Source organism: Dryobates pubescens, chromosome 6 (assembly GCF_014839835.1).
Source record: "Dryobates pubescens isolate bDryPub1 chromosome 6, bDryPub1.pri, whole genome shotgun sequence".
Taxonomy (NCBI): Eukaryota; Metazoa; Chordata; class Aves; order Piciformes; family Picidae; genus Dryobates; species Dryobates pubescens.
Window position 1 is genome coordinate 28,094,449 of NC_071617.1, and position 23,031 is coordinate 28,117,479.

At 37.6% G+C, this 23,031-nt stretch overlaps 1 protein-coding gene across 25 annotated transcripts in view; it reads left to right on the forward strand.

The window, feature by feature from the left end:
• AFDN (afadin, adherens junction formation factor) overlaps window positions 1-23,031 on the forward strand; it is a 115,447-nt gene that overhangs the window by 89,848 nt on the left and 2,568 nt on the right. For 6 of the 25 annotated variants that reach the window (XM_054162778.1, XM_054162784.1, XM_054162787.1 and 3 more), the window contains 10 exons: window positions 4,443-4,508; window positions 4,667-4,740; window positions 5,243-5,361; window positions 6,108-6,302; window positions 6,547-6,638; window positions 7,054-7,242; window positions 9,577-10,599; window positions 12,424-12,459; window positions 16,453-16,587; window positions 18,678-21,458. In XM_054162778.1, the coding sequence (XP_054018753.1) occupies window positions 4,443-4,508; window positions 4,667-4,740; window positions 5,243-5,361; window positions 6,108-6,302; window positions 6,547-6,638; window positions 7,054-7,242; window positions 9,577-10,599; window positions 12,424-12,459; window positions 16,453-16,587; window positions 18,678-19,262 (2,514 nt within the window). In that variant the 3' untranslated portion in view covers window positions 19,263-21,458. Of the gene's footprint in view, window positions 1-4,442; window positions 4,509-4,666; window positions 4,741-5,242; window positions 5,362-6,107; window positions 6,303-6,546; window positions 6,639-7,053; window positions 7,243-9,576; window positions 10,600-12,423; window positions 12,460-16,452; window positions 16,588-18,677; window positions 21,459-23,031 lie in introns of those variants that run through there. The other 19 variants (XM_054162790.1, XM_054162801.1, XM_054162796.1 and 16 more) reach the window with 12 other exon arrangements.

The window sequence follows — 23,031 nt, forward strand, 5'->3', positions numbered from 1 at the left end:
TGTATGGGCTACTGTACACTGATGAGTTGTTTGATAGATGGCCCAGTTTGTGATGGAGAATTATTTTCTTCTTGTTAGGATGTCTCAAAATCTTGTTAGATTACATTATCCAAGAAAAAGTTCTTAAGTGTGGAAGAAAACAGGTAGATTTATAGCAATGGGGAGTTCATTTGACTGTATAGATTAAAGAAAATGTGCTGTAGGTTCCAGCCTGTTGGAGGGAAGGAATAAATCATCTTTTTATTCACAGTCATCTAACCTCTCTACAGTTGTGTTCTTCTGTTCAGACTAACATCTTTACAGATACAGATGCTTTTGGTATTCAAGATTAGGGAAAATAAAGTGAACTTAAAAGTGTATTTACTGTGTTATCATTGCCGATAGCCATATGGCATTGTGCCATTTTGTTTGTGGGGGAATAATTTTAGTTGTGTTGACTTTTTGCTTTTCTTCCAAAGGAAGGCAACTTAATAAGCAGTTCACAAAGACACCTGTGTTACTGTAATGTCAGTAAATGACTGGAAAAAAATAATCCATGTGGTTTGGTTGAGAATTTTGCTCACTGTGGGTTTTAGTATGTGTGGCTAGCTACCTATCAGCCCCCTTAATAACTATGTGTTTTCTTCTAATGAAGTTTCTTGGAAGGTGAACCTGAAGAAAAATTAAGTCTGTTTCAATAGAAATTAAGAATTGGGATTCAAGTAACTATAAAGATTTAGGTAAACATTGAAGGAAGATGATAACTTCGATGTTGGTTAGTGAGAAGTCCTCTCAAACATAAAAGAACAGGCATGTTATTAGAAACATAATAAATGGCATGTGAATTAGGCAGAGAAGATACTCATCTGTCTTAATAATATCTGAGTAGTTGTTGTATCTGATAAAGATTTTCTCCTATGTAACCTGAATGGAGATTTAGTCTGTTTTTTCAAAATTCCTCAGTTTTATATTAAGTGAGATGACTTGGAGCTAACACATCTGCTTATAACATCTCTTAAAAGAACAGGGATGGGACTGACTAATTGTGCAGACATCATTAAAACTTTAAAAAAGAAGGATCAAAGAGTAAAATGTCAGCTCCTTCAAACTGTAATGAAGAATTACTGTAAGAGTATAGAAATGAAGAAAAAATCCGTCTGATCTGATTTCCCCCATTTGTGGGATATTTAGTTAAGGAACATAACAAGCATAAGAGGATTCCTACTGGTTTATAGCTTTCTGTAATTCCAGAATTTCTTTCAGTGTTATAATCTGGGGGTGGGTGGGTATGTTGGTTGGGTTTTTGTTTGTTTGTTTGTTTTTTAATGGTTCTTCTGTGAAAGTACTTGAAGTGCCATAGCATAAATCTGTGCTCTTTTGGGTGTGTATTTATGCTTTAGCATCTACAGTAGTTTCGTTCCTGGCAGTTCCCCAAGTTAATTATGAAATGCATGGAGAATCTTTTGGTGATTTTTGTTGTTGTTGTGTTCTGGTTTGGGTTTGTTTTACTTTTTATAAATATGCTAGCTGTGATAGTATGAGTAAGAAAGATTACTTTGTTGGCTGATTAGATAGATGATAAATAATCTGATCTGTTACATTTATAATCCCATAAACCTTCATTGTTGCTAAGATGAGGAGCCCATGTCTATTGAGTTGGTTCCCTCCGGAAAGCTATTCTAGGTTTCTGATGATCCTTGTTATCCTCACGGTTCTGCTGGTGTCACTTTGTAAGGGAGTAGTCAGAATTATAAACCATTTTCTAAATGTGAACCTTTTTGATTCTTAACAACTGTGGTGGTTTCAGTTTTATTTATTCTTTTCCATTAGTTCTGTTGACTTCCAGATACTTGAACAGATATGTGAAAATGCCTCTGAAAATAGTGACTAAAATGATCTTTCTTGAGGAGTTAAATCCAGTTTTAGAAACTATTATATGAGTATTTGTACAACCGTAAATGTTTCTTACCACTATCTGTACACCAATGTACATGGGCTTAAACAGCAGGTTTCAATTTCATTTGATGTGTACTAACAATGGTAATCAAAAAGGTGATGTCTATGGATATAGTGTCTAATATAATTCGAGTACCAAAGTAATAATCCCCCAAACTCCTTGATTAACTTGTGCGCTGTTTTAAGCAGCAGTACTCTTGCAAAGGCTTAGTGTTTTTGCCTAATCTTTGACTGCATAAGGCAGACCTTTGTCTGAATCCCTGCACCCAAGGGGATGAGATTCTTGCTGTCATCCTTTGATATCAGGACTGAATAAAAGCAGTGCCAGTCTCAGGTGGCTTCAGAGGTTTCTGCATAGTGTTGACCACTCTGGCTTCTAAGAGAAGCTGCTGCTTGGTCCCTGCAATTACATAAAGCTACACGTTGTGTGAGGTTATAACTTCCAAGTGTGGGTGCGTGAGTTGCTGCTAACTATTTTGCACTAAAGGAACTTGCCTCCAGGTACATTTAGTGGTTGGAGGCATATAAACCAAATCATCTTAATTTTCATTTCTGCACAAGGGGAGATAGTAAATGGTTTTCCTGACAGTGCCCTGTTGGGGACTGGTCCCTTTTTTCACATCTGGATCAGGGAAAGAGATCTTCCTTCTATTATTTCTCCAATATTCAGCATTATGTGGCTCTTCTCTAACTGTTGGATTTGACATACTTGATAAATTTTCTATATGGTAAATTCAGAGACATTAGTGCTTACCCTTTTTCTGGAGCACGTAGTAAGCAAAACATTCATTTAAGGCTTCTCTGAAAGCTTCCATTCCCTGTGAAAACTAACAACTTCCTATGTATTGTTGAGCCAGTTATTAATATACAAGGACAAGTTCCTTCTTACTGTATCACCTTAAAGTCTTGAAGAGCTCTTGGCCTTGTCAGATCTGTCTTGGAAGTACAGGTGTTCTGTCAACCAGATCATCCTTCCCTATGTGCTTCTTTGTTACTTGGGGGGAAAAAAAAAATAACGCATGATTTCATTTTTCATTATACTTATCTAGATATCTCCTGACTTCTTTTTCTCATGACTTTTGCAATTACCTTGATGTTTATTTAGAGACCTTTAAAATACAAGAAAGGAAATAAATTTTCTTTAATTGCCTTCATTCTTTCCAGGCAAAAAAAGTGTCCTTATTTCAGATTGGTTTGTTGCAGTTTTTTTTTCCTTTTCTCTAAATATGTCTAAAGCAATTATTGAAAAATGTGGACATCTGGAATGTTAATCTGGAATTATGGGACTCAAATTCCTTTCCTGTACCTTTTGAGTAAACATTTGGGATTAAGTCACGATTTAATTAATAAAAATAGCTCTTTCACACTTAGAAAACTGGGTATAGTATTAGCTTCTGAATACTCTTCAGTTTGATTTTTCGATTTTTTTATTATTTTACCTTATTATAACAGTGGGATCAATGAATGATTTTGCTGCTAAAAGAAAAGAGTTAGAAAACCTGGGGGGAAAAAGGCAAGAGGAAGTTTTCTATTCAATATGAAAGCAGCCTGAGGGTTACTTTAGAAAATTACGTTAAACATTGTGTTCTGTTGGCAACTTACTACTTAGCACCCTTCTTCCAAGTGACTCATGGAGTAAAATGGCACTGTTTGCTGTAGTAGATAATGAAATCACAAGTGATTGTCTTGCATTATAGGTAACAATTTAGAGGTTCCTGATACTAACATTTAGACTGATTTGTGTGGTGTCTTGTAAACTGGAGCATGTGGATGATACAACAGCATGGCTTGAATAGATGCTTATGTTCTCTGGTCTTGAATCTGCTGGTTGTCTCGCAATGAGTTCACTGTTAAGTCCTTTCAAATGTAGTGGAATACTTGGAGGCAGGTGTTTTATGAGCAAAATTGCATGGTTTTGCAGTAGATGTAAATACTGTCTCTGAGTCTTAAAAAGCACATTGATTATAATACCTAGTTTACTTGTTTATTGTAAAACTAGAGGCACTTGTTTGTTCCTTCACATTAGCTTCCTTACAGTCCTAACAAGTATAAAAAGCGTTTCTATTCTTACTTGTAGTGTGCAATTTACCTTGTTTCATTTGGGTATTAGCAAGGTAAACACTGCAGTCTTTTTGAACAACACACACAAAGGTGTAAAAAATAATGACTTGCATGTAAACATGCAAATAAGTGGTCTTTATTAGAAAGGGATTAGAAAAAACTTCTAAATAGTTATGGTATTTTCTTCCTTATTCAAGCTTGTGTTAAGACCAGATACTCTTTGCTTCTAACAATGCTTGGAGGTTCAATAGGTCTAATACTAAAATTTTCTTTAGACTTTAAGTGAATGTAACTCTCTTCTGTAAATGTGGTGTTGTTTTGTTTTGTTTTTCCCCCCAGTTTGGGAATATATACAAGTAATGAGAACTAGCGTATACAATTCTGATTTACACTTGTGGAATGCTCAAGAGATCAAATGTAATAAATTAATGTCTCTTTCTCTGTAGGGTGCTGGGCAAGACAAACTTGGAATATATGTCAAGTCTGTTGTGAAAGGAGGTGCTGCAGATGTGGTTAGTAATACTCTCAAAAATCAGAAATTCAAAGATAGAAAGATGCTTTGGAAATGCTTTTAAATCCATTGTTTACTAGTATGTGTTAATAATTGTTTTAATTTAGACCACGTTAGCTTTGATGTATGCGTTTTCTTCTTTCTTGAATACGTGTTTAGGACGGTCGTCTAGCTGCAGGGGATCAGTTGCTCAGTGTGGATGGCAGAAGTTTGGTGGGCCTATCCCAGGAGAGGTATGGAATACTTTCCTTGGGTGTTTTTACATGAATAAAATGCTAGATTATTAATTTATGGAAAAGGCCTGAATTTTGGGGGGGGGTTATGTGTTGGGCTTTGTCTTTGCTTTTTATAACTGCCCATGAGTAACCCTAGTTCAGCTTGGTGTAATGTTTTCTGTATGTGATAGGGGTTATCTTTATAGATGAGACTGTATTACACATTTGGGCTTTAGTTTTGAGCAAACATTATTTACCTTGAATTTTAAATATTTGGGACTCTGACCTTTAAGAGCATATGCCTTGTAGATGTTGTTAATTTGGTAAGTGTATCTTCTAGTCAGCATCTTTCTTTTTTTTTTTAAGAGATTTCAATTATTAACCAGAAAAAGTTGTTCTAATAATATTTTCTTCGACAAAAAATTGTAAGAAATCATGACCTACAAACTGATTATAAGGAAAACTAAACAAATCACGGCATAATTTTGTTTCGTTTCATTTGCTTTGGCTTCTGTTGCAGGGCAGCAGAACTTATGACTAGGACAGGCTCTGTAGTAACACTGGAAGTAGCAAAACAAGGAGCAATTTACCATGGTCTGGCAACTCTACTTAACCAGCCATCCCCGATGATGCAAAGAGGTAAAAATGCTGTTATTAATTATGTCAATAACAGCTCTAGATATCTTAGAACACAGAAATTATAATAATTTGCAGTAGCTTGCCAAATACTACCAAATTCTAAATCAAAAAAGAAACACATTTGCACAGAAAGGAAGTATTTCCTTTCTTATAAAAAGTTCATCTGTGTTTAAATACTGTTTGAAAACATGCTAGTCTAATCACTAAAAATGTATTTTAAGTTTCCATGTCTCCTCATAAGAATTTATTGGATTTTTTTCCAATGTATATTTTATCATCTTACTTCAGCAAACTAACAAAAGACATGTTTAAATCTTCTGTAAAACAATGTAAAGGAAATAATTTTGTAAGGAAAGACCTTTTCTACATATAGGGTAGTAGCACAGTGTAGAAAACAAGGGGTTAAAAGAGTAAATCGTTATAATCACAGTTTACAGCACCATCCCAGATGCCATATGTCTGATAGTCAACAAGAGACTTTTCAGTAAAGCACATTTGGCTTTTCCAGATATTGCAGTACCTTTTCAAAAGCTCTTTTAAAGCATACAAATCGAAGGCATCCTGTATAATTAGTTCAAGAGGAAGACTGTGTATCTGAAGAAGTAAAGATCTTTAAAATTCAGCATTTGCTTTTCTGGGAACTCATTTTGAATTATAAACGCAAGGTAGCTCTGGTTCGACAAAGGATATGCTAGACAGTAGTTAACATAAGTGAAAGGGGGAAAATACATATCCAACTATTACAGTTTCTGACCGCCGTGGCTCAGGTAAACCCCGACCAAAGAGTGAAGGCTTTGAGCTGTATAATAACTCCACTCAAAATGGGTCACCTGAGAGTCCTCAGCTGCCTTGGACAGAGTACAGTGAACCAAAGAAGCTGCCAGGGGATGACAGATTAATGAAGAACAGAGCCGATCATCGCTCCAGTCCCAATGTAGCAAGTAAGTAAGATTATCCTTCTTTTGGAGGTAAATGCCCCCTCTAGTAGTTTTAGATGCTGTTGAATACCAAATTGCTTTACGAAACAGATTGAGTTTAAAATAACAACATAGTAGTAACATGTGGAGCAAGTCTCTTGTTAGAACTATTCAGAGGAAAAATCAGATTTATTTTGTGAATGCTATTATTAACTTGTGTCAGTTATTATTAACAGTCATATAAATACTTCCTTTAACTTTCCAACAGATCAGCCTCCAAGCCCTGGGGGAAAGAATGCTTATGCATCTGGAACTACCACCAAAATAACCTCAGTCTCTACTGGAAATCTTTGTACAGAGGTCAGAAATGGCAAGCAAATTGCTGGCTATTAAACTTTACCTAGCATCAGTGTGCTTGAGTCAAACCAGTGTCTTAACTATTAGAACATAATTCTGGTTCTAGTGACTGGGTGGGGGTTTTGCTTTTTACAGCTAATGAAAGATTGAGACATCTTTGTATGATTTTACTAGATTTTGTTGATGAAGTTGTCCTTGTGTCATCTTAGGTTTGTGCAATACTACATACTTGTTTTCAAACCATAAAAACATGAGTCATAACCACAATTATATTTGATACTAGACAGTCTTCTGCTCCAGAAAAATAATGCTCTTATGAGCCAAAAGAAAACATTTTGAAAATGCATGTTTAGAAAAATACTCTGTACAGATTTGTGTGCTTAGAAAATTCTGCCTTTGTTCTTTCTGCCTTTTTCAGGAACAAACTCTGCCCCCACGACCTGAAGCTTACCCCATCCCAACACAGACCTATACTAGAGAATATTTCACATTCCCAGCTTCAAAGTCCCAGGATCGAATGGGTCCAACTCAGAGTCAGTGGCCAAATTACGAAGAAAAACCACAGGTCCAGGCAGAAAGTAATCATTCGATCAATAGTACAATGCAGGTGAGAAGTAATTTGTTTATTTCAATATAAGAAAAAAAGGCGAAATAACTGCTTGCTTTCCACTCTCAGATGACTGGAGATATTTTTGCAGAACAGTCAGCTCTCTATAATCTCAGAGGTGCTTAAAATAAACTGTACCATGGAGGGGAGAACCACCATACTTCTGCCAAGATTGGCATGAATTGAGAAACCATGCCTTTTTTTGTTTGCTCTTTGTCTGGTTTGTTATGGAGGGGGAGCGTTGTGTGATTTGTGTTTGGGGTTTTTGTTTGGTTGGTTTTGGATGTTTTCCCCTCCACAGAATTTGTGTTAGCATGTTGTGCAGAACTGTTACCTAGAATGTTTTAATCCCATTGGAGACAATGTGATGTAGATGGTAGCAGCATTTGTCTTGTCAAATGTTTTGTGGTTTTCTCTAAAATCCAGTGACTAAATCTAGTCATGGGATCATCTTTTCATCTTTTTCTCTAATCAACCAATGACTTAAAAAAGTACAGAGAGAGAAACTTCCCCCCTGCCTATTTGTTAATCTGTGATAAAAGCAGAGCCTTACACCAGGAAAAGGAGTGTGATGTAAATTGTCTTGAGATAGTGTCATAGAATTAAGGATTGATTATTGATTACTCTCACATCTAGCAGCAAGCAAAGTCAGTAAAAGCGAATTGAATAAAAGCTTAATGCCTTGGGGTTGTTTTTGGTTGTGGGGGTGGGATGTTTTTGGTTGGGGTTTTTTGTTGTGGATAGTTTTTCTGGCTTTTTTTGTTTGTTTCAGTTTTGGTTTGTTAGGATTTTTAAAATTTTTTTTACAGTATTACAGTTATCAAATCCTAATTTCAGCTCTTAAGAAACCAGGTGTTGTACTCAAATAGGATGTAGCAAATAGCTATGTAAATATTTTGGTGATTTTCCCATATTCCTTCACATTTCATGACTTCATCTCACATAATCTTAGCTGCATAGTTAAGGTTTAGGCACTCTGTCGATGGTGGGACAGGGCAAGGCTAGCATCTGCAGAGATTGGTTCCTACCCACTTTTCTTAATGGAATGAATGCATCTCTTCCCTGCTTAAGACAAGCTTAAGTGAGTAGCTTTGATGAGGCAGTTAAAACTGATGAGGCAAACCCCATCTGTTGAAGTTGTTGACAAATGCTGATTTGAACTACTGTCTTAAGGCTGAATGCAATGCAGAAAAGCATTTTCATCAAGAGAACATCTAGAAGCCTTAGTTCCTTACAAGCACTGAAAGCATACACAATTTCTCCCTTCCTCAAAATAGTTCTTTTAGGTTGAAAACTGGAGGAAAGAAAACTTGTGAAAAAACCCTTTAAATCCTTTTAATCTTTACAGTGAGAGCTGGGCTTGCAAAACAGCTGTCATGAGCTACGTACTGCTGCAAAATGCCTGTTTTCTGTTCTTCTGTTTTAAGGCATTAGCAAATTTTTGGCTAGGTGCATCTTTACAGCAAATCTAACACAAATAGCTGTGTGTTCAGCTCTGCTGGACTAATAGAGCATAAAAAATACACTTGTTCATCTCAAAGAAGGCATTCTTCAGAGGTCATGGTTAAGGTCATTGATGGAGCAAAAAGAAAAGGACTTTGCTTTGTGAGTTTGCTCTCAGTTGTTGATAATTGGTACATGATGAGTTCAGTGTTTAGAAGTTCCTTACATTTGAAGTATGAATATTTACCTCAAGAAAATCATTAAAAGATTTGCTAAGCCTGATATATAGTCCAGTATTTCTTTTCAGGAGGCTATGCAATACAGTGAGACCCTGAGCTAGTATAAAAAAATATTTGGTGTTCAAGGCTCTAAAAAGGCAACAAAAGCACAGCAATACACCCATGCCCGAGAGCAGGTGGAACTAGGCCTGACTGCCCAGATTCCCTACCCATGAATGGTGGTGTAATGAGAGCTAAAATGTTCAGTCAAGCTAGATAAAGGCTGAATAGCAGAGCTAGTATGCATGAGCTGCTGTCCCAAGCTGCCAGAACTCTTGTGCTCACATGTTGGGGAGGAGGTGTCAGGGATAGTCCTGAGTAATTATGCAAGCTGGGGATGTTTTCAGTTTAAGCTCCTTTTTGCATTCATCTTTCCTTTCAGTCCAGATTTCCAGACATTCCAGAGGTTGCAAAGTCTTCTGTGACTTGAATGAGTTGAAAGGATCAAGAAGAATATTCTGTTGCTGTTTTGGGGAAACTGATGGGCATGTAAATGCAGAAATTCACTAAAAGTAATTACCTTCAGAAATAAGAATGTGGTTTGTGAGCCATTTTGAAATATGTTTTAATATAGATGGGCTATGAAATACATGCTGTGTTTAATTTTTTCCAGCGCGTGGCTCGTTCCCAGGAAGAGCTCCGAGATAAAGTTTTCCAGCCAGAGAGGAGTCGTTTGGAAGTTGTTATACGGAAGGATGTAGAGTACATTGATCGGAAGTCAGACAGCGACCAGTGGATGAATTCATCTGTGGATTCTAGCACATCCAGCCAAGAACACCTGAACCATTCATCCAAACCAGTCTCACCTGGTTCTTGTTTAAGTAAAAGTGGACCAGGCCGTTGGAAAACTCCAGCTACTAGCCAGCCAACTCCAGTAGCCATTTCTCAGCCCATCAGAACAGATCTTCCCCCTCCACCACCACCTCCTCCAGTGCATTATGCAGCTGAATTCGATGAACCACAAATGGATTTGCCTCTGCCTCCCCCTCCTCCTCCAAGTCAGGCAGGAGCACAAACATCTTCCCAGGTGGCTGCTGCTGAGCGTAAAAAAAGAGAAGAGCATCAGCGATGGTATGAAAAGGAGAAGGCACGTTTGGAAGAAGAAAGAGAAAGGAAACGTCGTGAGCAGGAGAGAAAACTGGGCCAAATGCGTTCTCAGCCGTTGATTCCTGCTCAGCCTGTGCTTCCCCCTGCTTCTCTTCAGCCAGTGAAATCAGAAAAGCCTTCAACTTTGCAGAGGTCTCAAGAAACAGTCATTCGAGAGTTGCAGCCCCAACAGCAGCCTCGGACTATTGAGAGGAGAGATCTACAGTACATTACTATCAGCAAGGAAGAACTATCCTCTAGTGACAGCTTGTCTCCAGACCCCTGGAAACGGGATGCTAAGGAGAAACTGGAGAAGCAGCAGCAGATGCACATTGTGGACATGCTGAGTAAAGAGATTCAGGAACTCCAGAACAAGCTTGATCGTACAGCAGAAGAAAATGACCGCCTCCGTAAACTCATGCTTGAGTGGCAGTTCCAAAAGCGACTTCAAGAATCAAAGCAAAAGGATGAAGATGATGATGAAGAGGAGGATGATGATGTGGATACTATGCTTATCATGCAGCGACTGGAAGCCGAAAGAAGAGCAAGGGTAAAAATAGATAATCTTTCCTAGAAAAAAGTATTGTAAATACATATCCTGGTGGGTTCTCTGGCTTTGTCAAAGTATTTTGATGTTCTGAGAGAGAAAGGAGGATGAAGCTTCCTTTAATACCTTGAATTTTAAAACTACTAACTAGTGGCTTCATCATTTAAGAGACCTTTTATGGAAGTATCATAGGTACCTGTATAGAATCCAAAGAGAATTTGTTGAATTTACTCTTCTGGTTGCGAAGAATGATACTACCTTTGGGTAAAGGAGTTTTGCCATGAACCTGGAGTAGGATTAGAAGGTTAAATATGATAGGAGTTTGCTTGCAGGAAGGTAAGCACAAACATTTGAAGTTACAAAAGTCTCTAGAAGAGTCAGGAACAAAATAATGTTCCTTCCCTTCCCCCCCAGTATACTTATCTCTTTGAAAGTTCTTATTTATGATCTTGTGTATGAATACAGCCACTGTAAGTACGCTGTTTACAGGGAACAGTGAACTGAGATTCCACCTTGCTAATCTGCTTCTGAGTAAAGCTGCTATCTATCTTTACCACCACCTCAGTGGTGACCTGAGCAGCACTGAGGGAGAAGCATTAGGCTGAGCTGTGTGGGTTTTGATGTTGTTGCTACTACACCTTGTCTGCAGCTCATACATACCTTGATTTTTCATGGTGTCCAGCTTAATCAGTATCTGACAAGTTTGCTTATCTTAGCTTCAACACTGAAAAAACTCATGTGTAATAAGACAGCTGAATAGCATGATGAAGTTTTTATCACTCTGCTGGTGGCTGTTGTCTCTCAGAATTTATTTAATCTATTGTTACTGAGAAATAATTTTTATAGCAAAATTTGTATTTTTGTTCTGAGTAATAGCACGGATACCAAAGTTACATACCAATAGGCGTGCTTTGACAGGCTTAGAAACTACTTCTCTAATATGCTGAGTGTCTTCTGTTTGTTTATCTTGAAAAGTTGACTTAATTCTGTGATAAGCAATTTTTCATTCTTGATAAATGTTTGGATATGCTTATTTTGAGATTCAGAAATAGCTATTGGCTTGAGTAATATTTGAGTTTCAGGATGGTTTTGGCAGCTTGGTTTCTTAAAATCACTCTTCTCATATTTGCTGCAGTCTGCATTGCTTTCCTTTTCTCTTGTGGCTAACTTTATTGCTGTAATACTGTACAACAACAGCTACCCCAGACTCGGAAAATGAAGACAGGAAAAACTAGATATATCTTCAGCAAATAGATTACGTTAAAGCCCAACATCACTAACATGTAATTTGTAGCACGTAGGTAGTTACCTATGGGCATTAAAAAAAATGCATGTAAAACTGCCATTTGAATAAACAATGCCTTTCAAATTATGCTTGTAGCAAGGCTGAAAAAAGCCATGTGTTGCTCATAGAAAGCCAGTTGTACTGCGCAACATTATATCAGTCTTCTCTGCAAGTGCTGGCTTGAAATATTATTTGTGCACAAAGTTCTTCCAGCATTTTGGAACATTTTGAAATTCAAAAACAACAGTTGTCTTGAACTGAAGTAATGTTTGCTTTTTGGTTATGTTTCACTGTTAATAGCTCTTCTACTAGAGATGCAGTAACATCTCTGGAGAATTATTGAGCTTTTGAATGAGTCAAACTAATGCAAATAAAAGTTTCAGATTATTTGATTGTTTTCTGTATTTCAGAATTATGTCAATTCAGTTCCTTATTCTAGAGCAGCTAACTTAACAAATAAAATGCTTTTGATATAGCACAAGTCTAACCTATCTTTATTTTCACTGCATCTTTCTTTTTTTCCCCTTTCTTACTACCTGCAGCAGACTGCTGTGCCAGCAATCTCTGTTCTAGATTTGGTATGTTTGTTTCTTTCTCTTCAATATCACTTTTCTGATTTCAATTTCTTGTATTAATAACCACTCTGTGTGCATTGGATAATGATTTGGCACCTTCAGGTGCTCAAAAATGGTTGCAATACAGTAAGCTGTAAGTCAACTGTAAGCATCTATCTGAACACTTCCAGCTGTGGTGATGCCTTTCCCTATGTTTGCTTCCTTTTAGACGTGTTCTGATTGCAGGCTTGATTTATTTGCTGTAGCAGTGGTCTAGTATAAACTGTATATTTGATGGTTTGGTGCAGTCAAGTTTATAACAGCTTACTAATAACTCTGAACAAACAGGCAGTGAGGTAAGGTATCTTCCCTTCCTTTCCCCACCCCTGCAGGTTTTAGAAGAGGTATAGCAACACCGTTCCTTTCCAATTTGAGTGAAATTGTCCTGGGAGCATAGCAACATAGCATAGTGTTTCAGCACATGATCAAATCCTGTTGTTCTACAGGTGTTGCAATTTTCTCTCCCACTTAACATCTATCAATATTTTTTTCTTATTCCTATACATGTGTGCTTGAGCTTTGGTCCCTGTAGCTGCAACTGAGTAGATAAAATAATTTGCCAAGTGGGATGTAAACTTTCTGGATCTTTCTGTGTGACAGGACGTTGTGAAGGCAGGCAGTATCATCAGCTTTAAATTCATAGGCATGATACCTGTAAACAGCTGCTCAAAGGATTACACAAGGCTGTACCAGCTGACATTTCTAGCACCATGCCAAATGCTGGTTAATAGTGGAAGAAATGGCTAGGCTCACTTGCAGCTCTTCTTGCTAAGACCAAAGACTGGACACCATGTTAGATGGATCCATGGCCTGAATCTGTTGAAGGTTTATGATGTTCATAAATTTAGCTTTTTTTAAAATGGGGGGGGGAGTGAATTCTGAAATGGATGGTGCTGAATGGTATACCCAGCAAACATCTTTTTTGCAATTTCATCATTTTCATATTGTTCACATGACTTCCTGGGCATAGTCACATCTATCCTGTGCCACCTCAAGTAATTACTACTCTGTTTCTAGAAAAAGAAACACCACCAAACCCCTGACATTCGATTTCTCAGTGCTTTTTATGTACAGCTAATGTGAGCATTGGTAATAGCTGTTCTGCTAATTACAAGGCTGATGAAAGATCAGGCTGCATGAATTGTCCACTTGGCTAGTATTTGGGTTTTCTAAGTTCCCTGAAATGCTAACAGATCTGACTGACCCAGTATTAGCTGGGTCATAAATAGGTATAAATTTGAAGTTCTGGAACATCATTTAAGCATTCTAAGCAGTGCTTGGGGATCTTACTTTTGTCTGGAAACTGAGACTTGTGGATGCCTGCCAGTTCCGTGAATATGTTAACATTTCTGCTACAGATCAGCCATTAGTTTAGAGTGAGGTGGCCTTTTTTGCCTTCCTGGGTAAGAACAGTGCTGCAAGTGTATGTTGACACTACGAGGACTGTTGGTAGTTTGGACTGTTGGTAGTTTGTAGCAGAGCTGGGACAAGGCAGAGTGCTTAGCACGGTGCTTAGCACTTAGCTGCTTCACTCTTACAGCTGGAAGAATGCTCTTCTATATCACCCTAGCTGTTGTTCTACCTGTTAAATGATAAATGTTCTGCTTTAGAGACACCCTGGAAGTACAGTAAATCACATGAAATCACGACTCCTAAACTGGAGAAAAACTAACTGGAATGAAGAAGTACCAAACTGAAATACTCAGCCTGGGAATCCAATAGCCCTTTTAATAGAAATGGGACATGAAGTTAATTTTTTTTAGTGTCTTGAAAAGCTGGGGTGAAGTTTGAATTGGGTCCTGTTGTAGGCAATTGCAAGCACTCCAGCATGTCTCATCACCCTGCCAATCTCTGTCTTGGTCTGGGAACATTCCAAAGTAGAAATAATTAATAAGCATGAAAAAATGAAATGTCATTCTCCTAATACTTGCTCTATTTCCTCTTGTGCCTTACATATCACATGGGCCTTTTTACTAGGTACTGTGTTTAGAATAATTTCTGAGCTGGATACAGTTGTCTTCACAAGTATCCCAGTGTTGACAACTGTTCTCAGGTGGGCAACCTGCACAGTTTTCCCTCCTTTCTTTAGGCTAATGTTGCAGGAGCTTCCCCTTTAGTTTGAAATATTTTCTTGGTCCTACTTTCCCTTTAGTTTGACGTATTTTCTTGTTTAAGTGCATTTGAATTAGGAGTATTTGCTAACAAACAAAAAGGCATCTGTGCCATGACCTGGGATCAGTAACTGCCATGTTCACAGTTTTTCTCTAAATGCAATCGGAAGAGGGTTTTTTTTCCTATATTTTGTCACTGTGTAGTTTTGACTGTTTGTTTTTAAGAGGTAATTATTTATCTTATATAAACATTTTTGAATTACTGTCTGTTTTTCCTTTTGACAGCAGTATTATCTCCTTTGCTGAACTAGTATCTTCTTAATAACCAAGAAGAACTCTTTCTTAATCCAAGCAGGGACTGGGATAAATACTTGATTCCCTGCTTTACTATATATACTGATCTTGATCTCTGTGTTTCTTCCAGTTATAAATTGCAAAAACTTTGGTCCTAAACAAGGGGAATTTACTCAGAGGTAGCATCCTCTAGTCTACGTTTGCCAGTTACTGCCTAGATTAATTTAATTTTGTTCTTTAGCTTTCATGGTAAAAAATGGTGAGTTTTAACATTTCACATGAGAGAGATTTTCACTGCTATTGCTCTGTAAAGCTGCTTGAACATACAGAAGACAAATTTTTTTCAAAATGACCTGTAGATATCCTAACATAAATGCTACATGAACAGTATGGGGAGATAATTGCTAAAAATTTAGTCCAAAATTTTTTAAAAAAAGAAAAAGTTCATTTATAGAATTGATTGGAAAATGTATTAGAAAACTTTAAAGCATATTTCCTGTTAATTAATTGGGAGGCTGAAGGTTGTCCCCACAAAGTGTACTAAAACTAATTATTTCTTACTGTATCATTATTGCTTTTTTTTCTCTGTAAATGAAGTGTCATTGCAAAAATAAATCTAGGAGTAGAGAAAGATGCAGATTGTAAGCAGTTTATAGCCAGATCCAGGGATGTACTGATTTGGATCAGTGTAAAAGATCTTGGGGAGGATCACATTAAAACCTATGCTACATTAAGAAATAACACAGCATATAGTCCAGCTCTTCTCTAACTGAATATCATCATGCCAGTGAATATTCCTGTTCATCAAGGGATACTGTTAGCATTAGATAATCATGCAAAATTGGGATTGTTGCTCAGTTTTCTAACCTGTGCAGTGTGTGTCGTAAGCATACACAAAATAGTATTGTCAGTAACAACATCAGTTGTTCATATGAGCTGTTTAATCTCTGTAGTCAACATTTTCTATGCCTTATTCTCTGCTTTGTCCAAAACACATCTTTTGCAGATGTAGCGGGAGGTTTTATTTATCTCCCGAGACTATTTGCAGACGTGCAGAATGAGTCTGTTACTTCAAATGGATTGACCCTTTGACTAATGAGTCATGGTTTCCCAGTGCTTAAATACTAAGCCAAAATGAAAAACCAATTGGCTGCTGGAGCTGTGAACTGTTGGTTTCAAGTATTTAATTTCACTTTACTGTACCTGTGAGGCTATGGTTGTTGAAGCTGTCTCGAATGTGAGTCACCTCAGTCTTCTGCTGGGGTTCAAAAAAGCCTTCCTAATGTGTTTTATGCTTTTGTGTATGTAGTTCTGTGCATTAAAAAAAAAAAAAAAATCCCTTTTTTTTCCCCTCCTCCTTTTTTGTAAATCTTTATATGGAAAACAGTGTAACAAAGCATACTATTTAATAGCTGTAAATTGTATTGATTTATCTGTAGTACAACATTTTCTACTGAATGGGTTATTTTTAGATGCAAATACTCAGGTTATGGGTTTTTTTGACCCATCTTGCCCACAAGTAACGAAAAAATTAAAGGTGTTTCTCTGTTAGTTACAGGATGAAGAACGCAGACGACAGCAACAACTGGAAGAAATGCGCAAACGAGAAGCAGAAGACAGGGCCAGGCAGGAAGAAGAGCGCCGACAGCAAGAGGAGGAGCGGACCAGAAGAGAGGCTGAAGAAAAGGTTGTGGTTGTCTGAGTGCCCCTTGGAATTCTTAAAGGCATCTCTTTAGCCTTGCCAGTAAAGATCAGTGTTGGGTCTGCAGGGGTTAAACATACTGATCCTAGTGAGAAGGGTCATAGCCCAAAACTTAAATTTATTCAATATAAACTCAAAAGTATCTAAACAGCCCCTTTATGGTAGCCAGAGTTGGCTGGTATACTGCAGAAGTAGTACTGTGGGCTTACCAGCTTTGGCAAGGGCTTGCCTTCAGAGCCTTTTCTGACAGGGCAGAAATCAATTACATCCTGGTTTTCTTCAACTGCAAACATGACTTGCCTCCCTTTTTAATTATAATGTCTGAGTTAGTGGTGTTGGGTTTTGCTGTGTCTCAGGCACTTAAAATATTTTTTTTGCAATAATTGTCATATGCAGATAAAGGGAGAGAGAGGTGAAATGGAGTGCTCCATGTTGTCTTATGTTTGGACTGTGGGAGGAAAGAGAATTGGTTTCTAGAAAGGAAGTAAATACTTCAAGCATATAAGTCACTGTGCAATCAGATTCTAAAAGTTCAGACTTCTGGGTTAGCTCAGAATGTTGTACATGAATTTGAGAAGCTCTGTTGTTCAAAACTAGAAGACAGTGCACCTCATTTGACTCAGCATTGTTTAAGACCCTTTTCTTCCTAGGGAAAGAATAGTTACTTTTGTTCATATTAAAGAGTTATCTGTTAGTAACACTGATTGCAGAATGAAGAAAGAGGGATAGCTTTTAATGTTGAGAGATATTTCATCTTGAAAGATTGAGGAAATACTTTTTTTTTACCCCCACCTTTTGTTGATTTATTTGGTAGATTGCTTTTAAACTTTGTTAGATTGTGGTTTTCATAAGCAGTATGGTTTGATGAGTAGAAGAAAGCTAAGATAGGGATGATGATGATGAGTGAGGAAGGTATATCTGGACTGAGGAAGGTATTTTAAAATATACTCTAGTAACCATGGTTGGTTTGTTTGCTTGTTCTTAAAAAGACAACCAAAAAACCCAGCCAAGTTTCTAGTAATGATGTGGCCAAATGAGGTAACGACACGTTTGAAAGGGTTTTCACTGACAGATCTTGACTGAGATGCTTCTACATCTACCAACGCAGAACTCAGTACCATCTGACCACTGCAGTAGTTTTAGGAAGTAGTACAAGGAGATGAGTTTCACGTTTTTGCTGTAGATGAGCAAAATCCAGTTTGTTTGTTTTTAAGGGTAACTGACTCACAGATCTGAGCAGATAAAATGGATTTATGTTTTTCAAACACAAAGAGAAAGGATGGTTGTTCAAAATGACATATTCCCAGCAGAAGTTATATTGTGCTTAGACAAAAAGGGGTTTGTAGCATAGGATTTCCAAATACAAGTTTTCATTTGTTATCAAACAAATGACTGAATGGACTCTAGTACTAATTGAAAATAGAGCTTAGATGAGAGGAGCAAAATTAAATGCTGTTTAGTTTAAAACCAGTAAAAATCTTTTAAACTGGAAAAATGTATACAAGATAAGGGCCTTTTAAATGGTCAGTAGCCTTATATAAATACCATTAGCATAGTGGTTTTTGTTTTGATTAAACAGTTATTTAATTCTGTTTTAGAAAATGTCATTGTAATTTGATTTTTACATGAGAGGAGTGTTCCTGGTATTTAGAACTAAAAGTTTTGTTAGGAGTCATTTATTGATTGGATCCAAGCCTCTTGATGAATTTATATGGCATAAGCATGCAGCAAAGTTGCCAAGTTCCTTTTTTTAAGATGGTAGTTAATTTTAGGTATTTTCCTCTCCCACAGGTTCCTTACTAACCACTTAATAACTGTAGTTACATTTTGAGTAATAAATGCTGGAATTGTCCTTATTCACACAGGCAGTTGCCTTAGTTACCACAGGCAGTGATAAATCTGGAAAGCAACACCAGTTGTGTTTTTTTCATTGTAGTAAATGTTCTTTGGATAGATGCCCTGCTTCTTGACAAAAAAAAAAAGAGTTTGTAGCTCAGTGATGGAAGACTTAAATCTCTGGGACTGAAATGCCTGTCTTTCTGACCACTATGTTTCTGTTTCCTCTGGACTTACAGAGGCGACAGGAAGAGGAGTATTACACTCGCTTAGAGGCTGAAAGGCGCAGGCAGCATGATGAAGCAGAACGAAGATTACTGGAACCTGACGAGCCTGGTCTGTACAGACCTCCGCTTCCACGGGAATATGAACTCCCATCCCCAACCCCTTCATCTAACGCTCCTCCTCCCCCACCTCAGCGAAACACCTCTTACCTCAAAACGCAGGTCCTCTCCCCTGACACGATTTATACTGCCAAGTTTGTTGCATACAATGATGATGATGATGAGGAGGAGGAGGATTCCAATCTAGCAGGTCAGGATAAGTACTCCAGCACAAGGAAATCTTATGGTGACTTTCCTCCTGCCACCCTTAAGCCACAGCAGCCTTCCCGCCAGCCTCGCCCAGTTTCAGATGGCCTCTTTCTTTCCAACTCATTCCAGTCATCTCAAGTCAATGCCAACAGTACTGCTGCCAAAAAAAGCCAGCCCCCGCCCCCACCAAACAAACCGAGTTTCATCCATGCCAGCAGCTCTAAAGGTAGACACCATGAAACCAATCATCTCTACCGAACTATCCTCGTGTTTTCAACTCTGGTGCTTTAAAATGAATCACTTACTTTGTGATTTACTTTATTCCCACTTAATCACTATTTTTGCTATAATGATCTATCTTAATTCCTGATATTAATATGAATCCTCCCATTTTTGATTATTTTGATCTCTCAAATTTCCTTGTTCCTTACCCAAACTCTTCAAAAGAAAAATTCCTTCTTTCAAACAATCTGAAATTATTTTAACTGCTACTTAACCTATTCAAAGTACTGTTGGTTTTGGCTTTCACTCTATCTTTCAGTGATTTGATTTCTATGACTGACCACTGGTTAGTCAGGGCATCTGGAAGTGCACCTCTCTTGAACACAGGAAGCCTTTTCTGATGGGTTCAAGGACAGCACTTATCTTCTGCTTTTGTTATTGGTACCAGGGTTCTCTCTTTTAATAGTGTGCAAATGGCTTTAAAAATTACCTTTGTTAGATGTATTTCTTAAATATACAGGCCCCAAGGGACATACAGGACATGCAGTCACTTTCATAGATCAGGCATCTTTCCTATACTTCTGGTTTGTACAGTGCTGCTTTCATCCAAAAAGAGACCAAATTCTAAATTTCATCTTGGTGCTTTTTGTCTTACTCCTTTCCTTCCCCTTTTAAGCCCTTGTATTTCTTTGTCTTCTCATCTTGTTTCTTTTACAACTCCAAGTGGGCAACCATAATGGAGTTAAAGTAGAGCTCTAGCTGCTAGTAACTTCAGCATTGTGTTTTATCTGCAGAGGACTAGTTTATCTACACTCATCTGTTGAAAGCTAATTCAGTCCAAAGTTCCATATTGAATTTTTTTCAAAACTGCTATCTGTGTAGACCTTATGCTAATAAATTTGCAGTTTTTATTAATAAAACATTTTTGTCTTACACTAGCAGTGTCTGCCAGGGCCCTCCCTACATTTGTTTTATTCTTCTATATTCTTCTGAAGGGAAAGATGGCCACAATATTCCCCTAGTTCATTCTGTTTACTTGTGCTGGAAGTGAGCAAATGACAGCCAACTCAAGCTGATTAAATCATCCCTCTGAAATGCAACAGGTAGCAATGGAAAGTGTTTATGCTTCCTTCTAGTCAAATGGATAACTTGGTTACTGGATTCATGTATCAATGACAGACATGGAAGCCTATAATTATGGTAATCCCTGATCACCTTTTTGGCTACCTAAGAAACTATGGAAATCCTACAATCTCTTTAATCAGGCATGTGATGTGCCCTGGTCATACAGAGTATACAAGCCTTAGAACAGGTTTCACCTATGAGAAGTATTTCTAATTTAGCTGCAGTAGTGTATAAAGCTGATACAGGATATGTATGGGGCCATACAGATACATAACACTCTGAGCTTCCTGTCTGCATCCTTCTCTATTAAGGCTCACATCATAGTTTTCCAGCAAGGCATCCTTTCCTTTGCATGGCAAATTAGCTTCTGCTCTTGTTGGATGCTTCCAGTGCCAAAGAGAAGCTCTGCACTGCATTGTGTAATTTTAGTACTGATGAAAGGACAATAGTACAGCTCAGTTATAGTTGGATGTGCAAGTGATAGAGTTGATGATTAGCAATGTCATTGTTTTGGGTCAGTACAGCACCCAAGCTGTATAAAAAGTATCCACACTGACAACGTTTAAGGGCAAAAAGAAACCTCTTTATTGACCCTGCTGTTGCCTGTGAGATTTTGTGATGTGGTAGTCCCTGTGGGTCTTGCAAGCCCATCTGTTGCTCCTGTCTGGCACTGTGTTCCAAATCTAAAAGGAAAGGTTTAGCTTTTCAGTGTGGTGTTGTCATAGTGGAGTATACACACTACACACTAGCTGCTGTGCGGTACCATTATAGTGCAAATCACTCCATTATGCCTACCTAGCATTCCTGTGAGCCCACTGATAAACCCACAACCAGTGAACCCAATTCATGGGTTTATATCTAGCTTTTGAGCATCTTGTACCACACAGAATGAATGAGTTGAAGACAGAAAGACAAGAAATATGTGGAAAAGATGCTCTTAAAAACTATGACTACATTGTTAGTTTGCTCTTAGTAATATTCTGAAAGGGCAGGATTCTGACATGAAACTTTTGTAGTGTATGTCTGCATTGAATTTTTGTTCTTCCAAAGGACATTCTTTTTCTAGAAATTCTTACTTGAAACTGACTGGAATATAGTATAAAATGTGCCCTCCATCGCAACACAGCCTTCCAAAGGCCTTTGCCTCCCTTATTTGATACTTGGAAGGCTGTATAAGTCACGAATTAAGTAACTACAGAACCATTGGTCACTAGCTGTCACCACCGCTCTTCCTCCCTCCCATCACCTACAACCGAGAACGCTATTTCACACATAATTGCATTTCCCAGTCATGCTTTCTGTTAATTTTAATGGAAAAATGAATCCCATGAAAGTGAAATGTTCAGGGATGGGTTTTGTTTGTGTTTGTTTTTCCTGGAAAACAATCAGAAGGACAATCTGCAAAGATTTGGTTAGGGTTTGGGTGACAGTTGAAGAGTATTGTAGTATGATGCTTCGCTTTTAATAACCTACTTCATAAACCATACAACTAATTCTGGATACTCTTATTCCATAATTTTTAAAATAGCCATGAGAACAGGTTAACTTCACCTGATTGCTCAAGCTTCTATGAAGACTGCCTGCGTAACGTACAAAGCCGTTTGCACAAAATGCAGAATTCACTGTGCAGTTTACCATCTCCCATCTTGCTGACTCTGTTACATTACTGTCTTTTACAGCCTTTTTTCTGTTCTGAATGTTAACTCTAGTAAACCATGCTTCTGCAAATTTTGCTCTCATACCTTCTTCCACTGAGTCTCTTAGGAGCATTGGGTCTGTCTGTACGAAAAAAAGGCCACCCTCAAATCCAAATTGCTATGTTAAAGCAGGTGGACATGTGAACCACAGCATGTGGAGCCAAACTTTGCAAAATAGGGATAGTATTATTTATACACGTGCAAGACTCATGTTTGGAAGGACAAAAAGTCTTAATATGCCTGGCATATCTAATGTGATACAATCTGCTACAAAATTGTGGTGAAAAAATATTAGCCTACAACACACTAGCTAAGTCTGCCTGTGTGTTCCAGCCCTATGCATCTCTCCTATTGAACAATTATGAGACATTACATGTACCAGTGGAAGAAGCAAACATTTCCTTTTATACCAGAGAAGGATCACAAGACATAACACATACAATATTGAGACCAGAACTGTCTGAAGACAAATCTGAGTGTTGTGCTGACACTTTTTTTACTCTTTCCCTGACAGTTATGAAGATAATATGGTCTTAAATACAAATTAATACACTTTTTTGATTGGAAAGAAAAGGTTTTGTCTTGTGGCCTTTAGAAAGAATTAATATAATGTGTAAACTTGTGTGTTATATCAACTCATACTAAAGGTGCAGTGCTGCAAGATAATTGATTAAAATTTAAATATAATGATGGGGAAGGAAGGGGATGTTTTCTGAGTGATGCAGTTTACCTAATCATACTAAACAGAGACAAAAATTCTTACTCTGCCAAATTGCAAAGATGGAATATACTAATCTTAGCTTACTTTTTGTGCCATAAAGAGAGCAGCTGCAGCTAACATTTCCTCTGGAGCTTGTTACAGGACAGTGAAATGTGTTGCTCTTTCCATCAATCTCCTTGAACAACTTCTGATGTCTGTCTTAGAGTAAACCATAACAAAATAAAGACCATGATTTAATATGTGCCGGATTATCTAAGCAAAATGTGGTATTACTCAAAAGGAATAAAAAATGAGA